Source organism: Suncus etruscus, chromosome 8 (assembly GCF_024139225.1).
Source record: "Suncus etruscus isolate mSunEtr1 chromosome 8, mSunEtr1.pri.cur, whole genome shotgun sequence".
NCBI lineage: Eukaryota > Metazoa > Chordata > Mammalia > Eulipotyphla > Soricidae > Suncus > Suncus etruscus.
The window spans coordinates 123,291,625-123,306,628 of record NC_064855.1 but is presented as its reverse complement, the minus strand read 5'-3'; the positions used below and the strand labels follow the sequence as shown (position 1 = coordinate 123,306,628).

The window sequence follows — 15,004 nt, the reverse complement described above, 5'->3', positions numbered from 1 at the left end:
ACACCGTGCACTAACACATAGACACTCATGTACAATTATGCACCCATTCCACACAAAAATCACACATAGAAACAATCATGCATACACACATTTAAGTGTGTGTAAAAATAAACAAGGCAAACAGATATACTGTGTGTCTTCAACAAAGTCCAGAGTGAAGATGTCAAGAGCTACAGTGGCCAAAAATCCAACAGAACATAACTGTTTTCTTTTTTTTTGAAAGAATAAAAAATTATTTCATTGTCTGAAATGTGCCTGTTGTGGTGGCCAGCTTGGGGAGCCAGAAGGAACTTGGGGACACTGGTAGAAAGAAGTTGACACTGGTGGTAGGGTTGGTGCTAGAACATGATAGATCTTAAGTGCAACTATAAATAACTTTGTAAGTAACTGTTCTTTAATTAAATAAAATAATTGAAAATCAAAAATAATATTTTTGCAAACATTGAGTATACTCACAGGCCCTTGGAATAATTTCCTCTTAATGGGCCAATCATGAATGATCTGTCATTCTTTGATTTATATTTTTTGCATCTCTGGTCAGAAATAAATACTTTTATAGCAAAATTGTGTTCATATACATATGTGGGTATGTATATAGTAAGTTAGAAGACAAAGTAATTTCTCTGTGCAGATGTGTAGTAATTTCTCCTTTAATGTCATAAAGACCAAAAATACTCCTAGGCCTCCGATGTCTATTTTCAATATTAGTTATCCCAGAGGAGAAAAGAATAACTTTATAGTCTATTTTCTAGCTTGTACTTCTAGATGATTTATGAAGTGCGCCTTGGGTAATAAAACAAAGGTTATAAAGCATTAATTTATTGTACTAATAAGAGTCAAGGGCCTTAATTCAATTGTCTTGTCTTAGAAGATATAAAAAAGAGTGGAAGGTACTTAAAACTTGAACCATTTCTTGTTCTTACTTTTATTACCTTTTTTCTTATTTTATTATTCTAGATTAATGAAATAATAAATCTTTCCTCCAACTGATTTTATTTAATGTTATGCTAAAATGTTAATCTTGCAATTCTCAGCACTATAAGAGTGAATCCTTCAAAAGGCCATATATCTTATAAAAACACAATGAAATCTAGGCCACTATCTGAAAATTAACTTAGAAGATGATGATCAAGAAAATAATTATTGTCTTTCCCCCCCTTGGCGAATAAACACATAGAGGAGAAATGTTTCATTCAAATGGGAAGATTCTCTTTAATGACTACACTTGATTTTGCCTCTCCTATTCTGAGCCTTCTCTGGGTCCCATCTCTCTCTCTCTCTCTCTCTCTCTCTCTCTCTCTCTCTCTCTCTCTCTCTCTCATACACACACAGAGTGTGGGATCATGTGGGTAGTAGATGTGGGTAGATGAGATGAAGTCGAGATTCTAATTTTGCTCTTACTTCCTGCCGTATTCAAGTGTTTCACTCTAGAATAAGCCACAGAAATTATTCCTGTGTTTGACTCATCCCTGAAATTCTAGGGGTGCAGAATACGCCCTGTTTTCTAGGGGTGCAGGAACTCTGTGGGTTCTAATTCACTTTCTCCTTTATTGCTGCATTCGGCAGATATCCTGGCACCCGTCTGTGGGATGGGACCTCAAGGGGCCCCTTGATGCCTGTCCAGGAAGCTGCCCACTGGCCAATTCCAAGTTCCTGTAGGCCAAAGAGACACGTACTGGGCAGGGTTCCCCCCACCTCCGACTCTTTGTCCCTTCTGCTTCTTGTGACCACATGGAAACAATGTTATAGCAGGTCAGAGAAGCTCACAGACAAATCCACCAGGGTCCAGATGGCTTCCAGTAAAAAAAGCACCGAGTCACCCACAGGGAGATTGTCCTCCAGCCGTTGATTCATAGCTAATGTGTGAAAATCTCCTGATCTGGTTATGCTCCTACTTTGAGTTTCAAAAGTTTTTATTTTATATATAAATCACACAGCAGAGCCCAACAAGTATCTCTCCCTGCACCCCGAGTCTGGGGTTCAGAACTGGCCAATCAGTTCATAGTAGTCTGGAAAATTTGAAGTGTGATGCCAGACTACAGGCACAAACCTCCAGATGAATGATTCCCAAAGTTTCCTTCAAGGAGGCCTCAAGTACAAAGAGATTTATTCACAGAAGCATAATAGCCCAGTGGGAAAAAATTTTTTTAATTCGGGAAAGGTTAATAACCTTTTTTTTAGGTTTTTAACCTGGTTTTTAATCTATAACTTACTGAAGACTACTTGGATTATTCCATGAAGAAAGTGAGCCACAAACTTTTTTGTTTCATACAGAAAAATTACAGTTGGCTAAAAACCACCACCACCAACAAAAAACATCCCACAACCCCAGTGAAATCATATAGTAGTCCCAGAAGTTAGTTATAAACATTCTAACGAAGCATTTCTAGAACCTTCTATGCCACTTTCACCAACTTTCTCACCATCTACCCTGATGTGCTGGTGACTCACTGAGCTTGTTAAATAAGTCCTCTCATTGGGAATGCCCAAAGGAGTCTAGGTCACACATTTCCTGCTACCCAACACTCAGTCCTGATATTCCTTCTCTTTACAAAACGAAATCACCCAAAGTGAAATGGAGAAGCCAAGTGGTAAGGGAAACAGGGACATGAAAATGTCTGGCAGAAATGAGGGTACCAGTTGGAGTCCTAAGAACCAGCACGGAAAACTCTTGTGAGGAGAAAGCCCAGAGCCTCAAACCAAACATAACATAGATAAATTTTCTTCATAGAAAATTACCCTTGGTGGGATCTACATTTCTGCAGTCACAAATACTTCAAATGGTTCCTTTAACCTTCTGCAATATGCTACTGAAATTGTATTTGTAACCAAAAAAATACCTAAAACTCAAGTTTAGCTAGAGAAGTAGTACAGAGGTGGTTAGGAAGCCATGCTCGGAAGGCACCACATGAGTCCTCAGGTCAGGACCCCTACAGAGGGGAAGGCTAAGGTTCCCCGGTTTATCTCTGCCACACCCTAATCCCTTGGTACCGAGCATTGCATCAGAACCCTGCTGGTTATTTCATTTCTAAATATGTTGCAGAGAACATACATTGGCGTGACCCTTCCCCCAATGCCCTTTTACCTAATCTTTCTTTTGAGATCTTAATCCCACTTGGATGATCAGACCTACCCACACCTGGGATGGATGTTTGAAATTAAAGAAAGTGGAGAGAGGAGAAGCAGCAACAGTCTTAGGAGAGAAATACATGAGTGAAGCAGACATGGTGGACAGGGCCATGGAACAAAAGCAAGCTGACTCCAGTGAAACTTTGGCTGCTTGTGAATTATTTCTCTGTCATTTCCCTATTTCATCAGCCCTGTCCACCTGAGGGGTTAGAAAAAATACGTTGCCTCAAGCAACGTATGGACATATGAATCTCCTTTTATTTTATATTCAACTTATTGGCATCCTTTTTTTTTTTTTTGTTTTTTGGCCACACCCGGCGGTGCTCAGGGGTTACTCTACTTATTGGCATCCTAATTTGAGTCATCTATCTGCACATCCACACCTCCAGCCTGTAATCATCACAATGGGATAGCAATGCAGAACCCCCATCACACTGAGTGAGCAAAGATGGAAGCCCCAAAGACTCAACCAGATCAACCAGCTATTTAAGATCTCTGATAAGGACTTCACCAAGGGAATGGTGAAGACTTAAAGAAACAATGAATGGAATTGCCAGCCAGGAACAGGTCAGAGGACAGGAGAGCAGAAAACTACAGACAGAAATGACAGAAAGAAGGAACTTTGTTGGGGAAATGAAAAACTCACTGGGAGGCCTCAGGCAAGTACTGGAGGATTCCAGACACATCTCTGACCTGAAGAAGAGAATCGAGGAAGAGAAACAGGAAGTAAAAGGAAGCAGTGGTCATGACAACCACCCTGAGGGGCTTCCGAGAGACAGATGTGGGTCTGGAAGAACAGAGAAGGGGTTGGAAGGAGGTGTAAGTCAATGCTCTGGGGACTTAAAAAAAATTAGTGTTTTCACGCTAAAGACCTAGAGTCAGAGCAACTAGGACTGTAGACACAATGGAGCCATGGAACAGATCATGCAGAGTCCACCAGATAATCTTCCTGACTCACACAGAGTGGTCATTGACCCACCACACAGCCACCTCAGCTGCCACAGCTACCACCACAGATCCCAGAGTTACCACAGACCCCACACAGTCATCATAAGCCCCACCACGCGTCCCATATAGCTAACACAGACCCCACCATACACCTCACACAGCCACCACAGACCCCACAGGCATCATAGACACCACTACACATCCTACACCAGGGGTCCTCAAACTTTTTCAACAGGGGGCCAGTTCACTGTCCCTCAGACCATTGGAGGGTCTGACTATAGTAAAAACAAAACTTAGGAATGAATTCTTATGCACACTGCATAAATCTTATTTTGCAATGAAGAAACAAAACAGATACAAATACAATATGTGGCCCGCGGGCCATAGTTTGAGGACCACTGTCCTACACAGTCATCATAGATTCCACCAGACACCTCACACAGCCTCCACAAATGCCACCACAGACCTCACAGCCACCATCGATCTCCTTAACACAATTCACAGTCACAAATGACCCCACCACACACCCACCACAGTGTAAGATGACACCAGCTATTAACCCAAAATAAAGGAATTCCCCCATCTTTCTCTTTCCCTTAAACTTCTTCCTTGGATATATGTAAAAGTCTGCCTGGATCACTCTACCCTGCCCCGCCCCACCCTGGTGGATTTTGTTCTGGGAGAATAAAGAAAGTAGTCTGGCCTGGTGCGCTCTGAGACACCACGAAGAATAAACTGCTTGTGGTTTCAGTTTTTCCACGACTGAGTGAACTGTCGATTTTTAGGAGCGGAAGGCTTGCCTTGGAAGTTCCTGCACTCGTTTTATCTCCTTGACTATGTGTGGATTGTTTCCTGTGTCAGCGTTTGCTTCCAGACCCGAGTCCCTCCAATCAATCCCCTGGGATTGGGCCATGAAGCTTTTGCTGGTTTATTTATTAATTTTTTTGCCTGTGCCCTTCTTTGGACTTGTAAGTGCCCTTCTTTGGACTTGGGGTGTAAGTGTGGTGCATGGGGTGATCTTACAACATGGGGATTTATTTTACACCACAGATCATGTCCCACATCTCATACAGCTGCCAAAGACCCCCTGCCACAATTTACATAGCCATAAATGACCCCAATGTACAACCCACAGAAACCCAGAGGCTTCCAGACCTGGCTTCTCCGCCACCCTCCTGAAGGCCTTCCAAGCCTATGAACAGTGAGCCTATGATTTCTTTGAACAACACTCAACATGCCCTGCTTTGGGAAGGTCAGGAGTGGGTGGTGGGAGTTAGAAGCTTTTGTGCTATTTGCCTACCACGAAGGGGCTTCTCTGAACCCCACTGCTGGGCTCCACAGCCTTTTCAGCCTGGAAGTAGCTGGGAAATTCTCATCCATCCTGGGGGATGCCAACATGCTCACATTCTGGGGGTCCTGATCCGGAGCCTCTTTTGGCCTTGGGGAGCGAAGGGGAGGGTGGATCAGCCCAATATAGGGAAGCACCTCCCTATTTTGTGTTTGCTTCTGGGCAACACCCGGCAGTGCTCAGGACTTACCCTTGGCTCTGCACTCAGGCAGGCTCAGGGGACCCTACGGGATGTCGGAGATAGAACCCTGGTCAGCCATAGGCAAGGCACGTGCCCTCCCTGCTGTGTCAGAGCTCTAGACCCCCCTCCCCATCTAAACCATGTATCAGGGTTTCACATCCCCACAGGAAGCACCCCCATCTGCCTTCCGGATCCTTCTGAAGTAGAGTGAATCGTCTTCCCCTCCCACTCAGCCTCCTTCCCTCCGAGGAACCGGAAGGAACCTTCCTCCTCGCTGCCCTTCTCCAAGCTTCCCCAGCCGCCCACACCTGTGCCCCACATTCACCAGCTTCTACCCTGCAGACCCCGCTTTAGAATTCCGGGGTGACTCAGCACCAGTGACTGCAGTTCCCCGCAAGTGAGCCGGGGCTGCTGATGTCACAGCCTCCTGTGTGTGAAGACTCAGCCCTGCATCAGGCCGCCTCTTCCTCCTCCTCCTCTTTCTCTTCCACCTCCTCCTCCTCCTCCTCTTCCTTCCAGCTCATCTTTGACTACAGGCAGGGGTTGGGGAATGGGGGCGTGGAAGGCCAGAGCATCTCCTCCACACCGTGTTCAGTTCAGCACTAGTGGGGGGAAGAGGACAGACGTCAGGGAGGGAGAGTGGGTGGATGATGGGCTTGGTTCATGGGTGTCCCTTTCTCATCCCCAGGAAGGGGAGCATGTGGGATGCAGCCTGCTTGCTCGAGAGGCCCAGAGAGCTCGTTTCTGGAGCCCAGCCCTGGGGCAGAGGGGTGACAAACGGGACTCAGCCATGCCTGTCCTGGGGCTGTCCTAGCTGCTGGCTCCCTGTCCTGCAGGACTTGGTTCCCTGAGTCCTGGATGTGCAGGTGGCCTTGGGTGGGGACTCTGCTGCTCACCGTCGCCCAGTTGCCCAGCTCAGTCCCTGCAGGAGGAGGCCTTGAATAAGTGAAATTCAACTGACAGAAGCCAAGGGTTGGTTAGGGCCGTGGGTTAATGCCCCAGTGGCTGAATTGGGTTGAATCGGTCCCTTACATTCTCACTGAGAAGGGTGCCAGGGAAAAATTGTGGACACACTGGTCAGGGTTGGGACCTGGTAAGAAATGCCGGGGGGGCGGGGGGGGGGCTTTCTCACATTCTTACTCATGGATGGCAGCTTCTTTTGGACTCTCTTTAGTGCCTGGATGGCAGGAAGTAACAGTTTCACCGGTCATGGAGGAGGAGAAGCCAAGGGGACAAAGAGCTACTGGCAGTGACCCCAAGAGCCTCATGACAGACAGAGTTGGAAACACAGCGGCAGGTTCCAGTCATAGACTCAGACCTACCTCATGCTCTTGGGCAAGCTTGAGGGCTGGCATAGGTCAGGGCAGAGTGGGAGAATTCAGAACTGTCCTTGACCCTGCTGTGAGCTCAGATCCAGCACCTGGAGTCTGGGGTGAAGCCCGCCACCTCACTTCAGGGCCACAGACTCAGTGGGGGGGACAAGACTGTCCATCTCTTCGATGGGGTCCCTGCACTCCCAAGAGAGTTTCCTTGTCCTCTCTCTTTCTGCCAAGCCCAGCGCGCTGAGAGCCCATGGTCAGTCCCTGGCAGTCCTGCCAGATGCAGTGTTCAGGATGGCAAACACTGACCCAGAAGGCCACGGCAGCAGGAAGGACCTTGTGGGATGGGTTCAGGTCACCCAGAGGAGCAGGCAGAGAGGGACACAGAGAGGGCACAGAATAGGGTTCCCAGAGCAGTAGGGCATAGAGAAGCACATAAACCCAGAGGAGCCATCTTTGTCCCAGCTGGTCCCAGCACCCCAAGCCCACTGTCTGCGGGAGTCCCGGACACTGAACCAAGGGGCATCAGCTGAGTGTCACAGGCCATACAGGCATCTGAGATGGCCTCAGCCCACAGCTCCTGCCTGGATGTGTCTCTTGTGTCCCCAGGCCCTGGTACTCACCTGCCAACCCTGCAGCTTGCAGCGCTGGAGAAGGAGCTGGCAGGCATCTCGGGGCGTGGACGGCGGCGTCATCTCTCCCACGTACAGGCTGGCCAAGGGCTGGTACCTGAAACGCAGAACAAGGAGCGGTAAGTGGGGCAAGAAGCATGTCATGCTGTACTCCCCTCTTACCCCGTCAGTGCCCCATGTCCCCCAAACTTTGCAGTGACTGAGACACCCTGAGTTGATCCTCCATTCCTGCGGAGAGAGGCTGTGGGTACCAAGCACCAAGCCCACGGCCTTTGCCCCCCCTTCATGGGTGCGAAGATGGTGCGAGGTGAGATCAGAAGGGGCAGGAAAGACATGGTTTGCCAGTAAAACCCAAGGTTCCAAAATGAGGATATGGTGAGATGCGACACAAGAAATAATGCACACAGTGAAAAGGTACAAGAAGGGGTTCAGGAAATCCAGGGCTCAAGCGAGGAACCCCACCACCAAGCCTTCTGCTGCTAAGAAGGAAAGCAGCTTAGTGGAGAAAGACTGAAGAATGAGCGCCCGCCTTCCTCAGAGCCCTAGAACGGGCCACAGTAGGGAATTATCCAATAATCCCACCACCAGATCACACCCTAGGGTGGAGAAGGAATATTGATCAGACTGTGACCAGTAATCCAACTTCTCCCCCTGATTGACTTTACAGAAAACTAGAGTCATTCACACCCTATGCTTCTAAGATTAGGGCAGATGCCTCTAAAGATAAAGGTAAAGGTTGGCAATATTTTGCATAGGCGCAGCAAAGGTTGGGGAAATATAAAGAAAACCTTTTTTTGTATCCTTTGAAAAATTTCGAGGCTGGGGGCAGAGTGATAGCACAGCAGGCAGGGTGCTTGCCTCTCATCAACTGATGCAGGTTGGATCCCCGATACCCCTCACAATCTTCTAAGCTCCACCTGAAGTGACCTCTGAGCAGAGAGCCAGGCATCAACCATGAGCACTGCCAGATACGGTCCAACTCCCCAAAGTTAAGAAAGGTCTTAAAGTTGGGGCTGGAGCAATAGCACAGCGGTAGGGTGTTTGCCTTGCACATGGCCAACCCAGGACAGACCTGGGTTTGATGCCCGGCATCCTATCTGGTCCCCCGAACCTGCCAGGAGTAACTTCTGAGTGCAGAGCCAGGCATAACCCCTGAACGCTGCCATGTGTGGTCCCAAAACCATAAAAAAGAAAAGAAAAGAAAAGAAAAAATCCTAAAAAGCCTTTGCAAATCTGAGCTTTCTTTTTCTGTTTTAGGACACACCTGGCAGTGCTCATGGCTGACCTCTGGCTTGACCTCTCAGGAGACACACCTGGCAGTGCTCAGGGACCATGTGGGGTGCTGAGGACCAAATCTGGCTCAGACCCACACCTCCTTTCTCCTCTACAAATAAGCTATGGGCGGGTGAGTCAGTCCTGCAGGACGGGGGCTGCCAGGGGTCTCAGTGGTTCTGCATAGAAGCAGCTGTGCACGGTGAAACCCTCGGGGTCTCTGAGCAAGCGCCTCCTCTTCTCCCCAGGCTCTCGGGGGCAGGTTTCCCTGATCTGGGAACAGTGTGCCTGCCCGTGGAGCAGCTTCCAGAAGGATCCAGGCTTCTGCACAGATGCCTGCTGCACACCCAGGCAGCCCTGTGCCTCTGTCCATGGTGCTGTCCAGGCTTCGCCTCATCCCAAGGCTGAGGGATGGTCCCCTCCTGGAAGCCATTGGAGGACAGTGAGGGGACAGGGTTGGATTCTGCCCTGGGGGCTTCAGGTTCCTGGGACGAGTTTGCCTCCAGGACTGTCAGGATGAGCACGAGACCAGTCTGAACCCTGAATCTGTACAGAAGCTGGAAACACCCCAAATCTGCTGCTGGAATGTGATGAAGAGAGTGATCTTCTCTTCCAGAGGTGGTCACGGCATGCGACGTGTCGGGAGAGGGAGGCAGAGACCCTGGAGCATCTCAGGGTCTGGGCATAGCCCAGGGGGATCCCCGGGAAGGGTGAGAGCAGATCCCACCAGTGAGGAAGGCGCTTCTTTCTCTGCAGTGGGGAGGAAGGAGGAAGCCAAGGAAGGCGTGAGTGTGCCCAGGTGTCGTGGATGCTGCCCTCAGCACAGAACAGGTCCCTGCAGTGACCAGAGCTGGGATGTAGCTGCTGTGAGCTGGGACCTGCTACTAAGGTCTGGGGGTTGGGAGCTGGAGACAGCACAGAGGGGTCAGAGCTTGCCAGCCACTGACCCGCACCCTTCCTGGATGTCACATGCTGCCCCTGCATCCTGCCGGGATTTGCTCCTGAGCACAGAGGCAGGAGGAGCTGTGGAGTACTGTGGGGTGTGGCAGAAGGTCACATAACTGGAGATAAGAGTGAAGGGGGAGACGGGCCACATGGTCTTGCCCTTCTGGTCCTCAGGGGCTCAGGGTCAGGCCCTCACAGTGATGAGGTGGTGGTGGGAGCAGATCGGAGCAGATCAGAGCAGATACCGCTCACGGCCTACCCTGGGGGCTTCCTGGGAAGGGGATCAGTTCTCGCCAGAGCCCTCGCTACCCCCAGGCCCATCTGCTACAGGGGCCAGGAAGCCAGGCTGGAGCTGCCACAGATCCCGGCAGGCAGCCCTGGCTCAAGCTGGCCCCGCAAGGCCCGGCCCTGCCTCCTCCACACTCAGGCTCTGCTCCCGTCTCTGCCCCTGCCTGGCTCTCTGGAGCTGCGATGGTCGAGCGTCAGCCTGTTTATTAGGTACCAGAACAGCTTGTTTAGTCAAACTGGCGAGAACAGCTGCTCATTTGCAGGGGAGGCCTGAGTACGGGGTGACTTTAAGCTGCGAGGCTGGTATGGAGTCATCCTGTTCCTAAAGCAATTTGCACCTTAATCAAATATTCACCAGGGTCAGCCCGACCTCCTCTCTCTCTCTCTCCTCTCTCTTTCTCTCTCTCTCTCTTTCTCTCTCTCTCTCCTCTCTTTCTCTCTCTCTCCCCCCCCCTCTCAGAAAACAAGACAGGCTGACTTTACTGGTGGGGAACATTGTTATTCCTGACATTTCTCTCTGTCCCTGTGCTCAGACTGGCTGGAATATTCTGTGGGGCTCAGTGGCTAATGATCCCATCCAGCTCACGCCTCTGGCGGGCACTCTGTGAAGATGGATCATCTGTGCCTCTGATTCTCATGGACATTTCCTCTGCTGGGTGTCCTTATCACCACAGGGACAGTGGCCTTTGGCCCTGGGTCACTGCCCCCCAAGGAGGGACCCACCCGTCCAACAGCCACTCTGGCAAGTGCCGCCAGGATTGAGTCCAGACCTGGAACTGGGGAATGGTTCATTCCTGGAATTTTGCTGAAGCCTGACTGACAAACCAACAGGCATTGAGGGGCACAAACTTGCAGGACCTGGTGCCTAGTTCTTTGTCACATGGTTTAATTCATTTGTTTTGATTTTAGGGTCATACTCGGTGATGCTCTGGACTCACTCCTGGCCGTGTTTAGGGGACCATGTGCCTATTGTCCCAATGTGCCCACTAGGGTCAGACAGGCAGACTTAGAAAGAAGCCAGCAGTGAGTGATGCCAAGCCCATCACAAACAGCCCCTCCCAGCTGGACTGTGGAGGCCCATGGGCTCCACACTGAGCCGATGTGGGTCTGTGAGACGGCACTTGGGCAGCCCTGGAGGGAGACAGGGGCATGAGCACAGGTCTGGATCCTGCAGGAGGAGGAGACGCAGCTCTGTGTCACAGGTGCCCCTCGGCTCTTCTGTCTGCTGGAACAGGCATCCTGGGTGACATTGTGACGGTTCCTTCCTGATGACCTCGGTCACCCGCCTGTCAGGCTATTGTCCCCACCACAGTGTGCCCAGGAACCTGCCAAGTTAGACAGAGACCAGCTCACTGATGCGGCTCTAGGGACAGATTCTGGCCAGCATTGGGGTGTGGACACGGTGACTCTATTTCCTCCTGTATCTTTTAATAATATTTCCCCAAATCTCCTTGCAGCATCCAGGCCATTACACATGGTTCTTCCCGATTGCTGGGTTCCCCCATGCAGCTATGATTTTGGGGACCATGCCCATGGGCTGCAAGCTTGTTCATGGCTGGTAGGATCCACCATCATTGCTCTTCAAATCCAACACTGGTTTGAACCCTCACGTGTTTGCTCCCACCCACCCCCCCTTTTTTTGGGGGGGGGTCACACCCGGCAGTGCTCAGGGGTTCCTCCTGGCTCTGCACTCAGAAACTGCTCCTGGAAGGCATGGGGGACCATATGGGATGCTGGGATTCGAACCACCAAACCACCATCCATCTTGAATTGGCTGCGTGCAAGGCAGATGCCGTACTGCTATGCTATCTTTCTGCCTCACCCCAATTTCTAAGCTTTATGCACAAGGATTTTTTTCATGATTAGACATATTTCCAGGTAAAAGGTGCTGAAAGATTTGAGAGAACGTGAGAAGCATCAATGAGAGTTACTTTTGCATATTGATTGTGAACAACACTAAGACTTTTTTTCATTATACCTCAGAGTTTACTGGGACTATGTGGATGGCTCATCAATAAGAGAACAGGAAATTTTCTACGACTTCAATGATTTTTTCTCAGCATTAAGTGCTATTGTGTTTTGCTTTTTGGGGGGACCACACGCAGTGGCACTCAGGGGCCATTCCTGGTTCTGCACTCAGAAATCACTCCTGGAAGGCTCGGGGGACCCTATGGGATGCCAGGATTAGAACCACCGTTTGTCCTGGGTCAGCTGTACGCAAGACAAACACCCTACTTGTTCTGTTATCACTTCAGCCCCCCAGGGCTACATTTTTACATTGTATTTATATTATCTTATATCATATCATTTATTTATATTATTTTATATCGTATTATATATTTGGCATCATATCTAATGTATTTGACTCACGTTTTTGTTTGAGAGCCACACTCAGTAGCACTCAGGGAATTCTCCTTGCTCTGTGCTCAGAAATCACTCCTGGCAGTCTCAAGGAACCATGTGGGACACCAGGTTTCGAACCCAGGTCGACCACCTGTAAGGCTAAACTCTGGTATAGCTCCGGTCCAGTAGATGACATTTTTTAAACACAAAACATTTCCAGCAAAGGGTGCAGGGTAAGGACCAAATGCTGCTAGATCTTCAAAACTGAGCACAGAAACACACACTTCTGACCCTTCAGATCCCGGAAGCTTCTTACCTATGAAGTTCCTGAGAACAGGCATGGAAGTAACCATCTTTCTGGACCATTTCTAACGTGCTTAATTAAAATCCCAGGCACACTCATATAAATATAGTATTCGCCTCCACTTCCTACCCCAAACCCTAGTCTAGCATCATCGTTTTATAAAATACCAGCTGCTCTATGTTAAATTTTGAACAAAGATACGTCTGTTTAGGACAAGTTGGTATACATCGTCTGAATAATCACAGCAGAAAGTTTAGCCAGATTTAAACTATTGAAAGTTGTCTGAAGAGAAAAAATGTCAAGATTTGAAACAATAGTGTCATTTTAAGAGGCTCTGTCCGAAGACTAACATGAATACGGAAAACAACGCAGGAAGAAAACAGCAGCCATTGTAAAGCACATGTTGAATCAAAGACCAATATTACAAGAGAGTTCAGGGCTCCTGCTTCCCAACAAGATGGGGGGATTGTGACTCACTTTATCCTCCTCTCTCTAACAACTTGAAAATAGAGAAGCTAAGTGAAGAAATGGTTCAGGGCATCAGACAGCAGATAATGAGTGGACTAATCCCCACCAGATAAGAATCTAGTGATTTGAACACACACAGAGACACTGCTCGTCACTTCGTGGAGGGAGATCCAGACTGTGGGTCAAATATGGGAACCAGGGGCCGGGCGGTGGCGCTGGAGGTAAGGTAAGCCTTACCTGCGCTAGCCTAGGAGACGGACCGCGGTTCGATCCCCCGGCGTCCCATATGGTCCCCCAAGCCAGGAGCGACTTCTGAGCGCATAGCCAGGAGTAACCCCTGAGCGTCACCGGGTGTGGCCCAAAAACCAAAAAAAAAAAAAAAAAAAAAAAAAAAAATATGGGAACCAGGGAAGCCCAGGGAACCCCCTGAGTTGAAGAGGTAAGGTGCTGGGTTTACAGAGAAGACAGTCGAAGGGGGGTGTCACACCCAAAACAGGCTCCAGAACACTCCAGAGTCTCTGGGCACGACCCATGGAACATCAACTGCGCATTTCTGGAAATGCTTCCTGGCAAAGAGCCACAGGGTGGGTGAGAGAAACCAAGCCAGGCCAAAGACAGAAAGAAGGAAGAGTATTTTCATCAAGAAGAGCGAAAATGGTTCATAATAACTGGGTATTGAATAGACCATTCAGTTGTTTGGGCTCAGTAATGAGAAACAATTATCTTTCATATCATACCAGGCTTATTCTACCAAAAAAAACCCAAAAACTTTAAAAGGCCAAACCTCAAAGCAATGGACCATTTCCAAGGGGCTACATTCATAGTATTGCTAGAAATACAAAATATGTACGTCTTATCAAAGTGGTATCCAACTGAAAATTACCACAGTTAAAGAAGCAATACAATCTGATCTATAGGAAGAGAATAAAAAAAGTCAGAAATGACAAGGGATTAGCAGACAAACATACTAGAAGAAAGATAGCATATGTTAAAAACATAAGGGATGTAAAAAAGAAACCAATTAAACTTCTAGAAATAAAAACTATATAAAACAGAAGCAAAGAATAGATTGGGTTAGAGTAAGTGTAATTAGACCTTGTAGAGGACAAGATTAGTGAAACTGAAGAGAGGAATGAGAAGTATCCAAAATAAGACACTAAAAAGTGGGGCTAAAGCAATATTACAGCAGGGAAAACACTTGCTTTCATTGTGGCCAAATCAGATTCAATCTCTCGTATCTTATGTGGTCCCCCGAGCACTGGAAGGAGTAATTCAGTCCTGAGTATCACTAGGTGTGACTTCACACCCAAAATAACTAAAAACTTAAAATAAAATAAAAAGGACTGAAGATGATAGACACTCAGACCTTCTGGGATAAGTTTAAAGAGAGAAGTTCAAAGAGAGAAGAGAGAAGACAGGCTTGCGGAAGGCCAGTCCCAGTTTGGTTCAAAGAAAACAGAAGTTGAAGTTAGGAAAAAATTACATCTTGCTAATAGTCAAGATGATTTCCCTAATTCAAATATTCAAATTCAAATATTCCCCAATTTTAAAATATGTTCATGCTTCTTAGTAAAAAGCCTTATACATTATGAAGTTGCTAATTTGCAAAGAAAAGAGATTAAAAACTCACAGATTCAAAACTCTGCATGAATCTGAAAGAAATATGAGGAAAGTTATACCAAGACTATTTATGTTCAAATAATTCAAAATCAGCAAAAATGAAAATCCTAAAAGCCCACTTGGGGCAGAGGGGGAGGAACTCAATTCATGTACAAATAAATGAAATTCCTCTTGGAAACTGCACTAAGAAGAGAATTAATATCTTTA

General features: G+C 48.0%; 1 protein-coding gene across 1 annotated transcript in view; it reads right to left on the bottom strand.

Annotated features, from left to right (window-relative positions):
• MYO16 (myosin XVI) overlaps window positions 1–15,004 on the bottom strand; it is a 296,697-nt gene that overhangs the window by 60,236 nt on the left and 221,457 nt on the right. Inside the window, exon 28 of the mRNA XM_049778145.1 lies at window positions 7,549–7,654. Within this exon, the coding sequence (XP_049634102.1) occupies window positions 7,549–7,654 (106 nt within the window). The remainder of the gene's footprint in view (window positions 1–7,548; window positions 7,655–15,004) is intronic.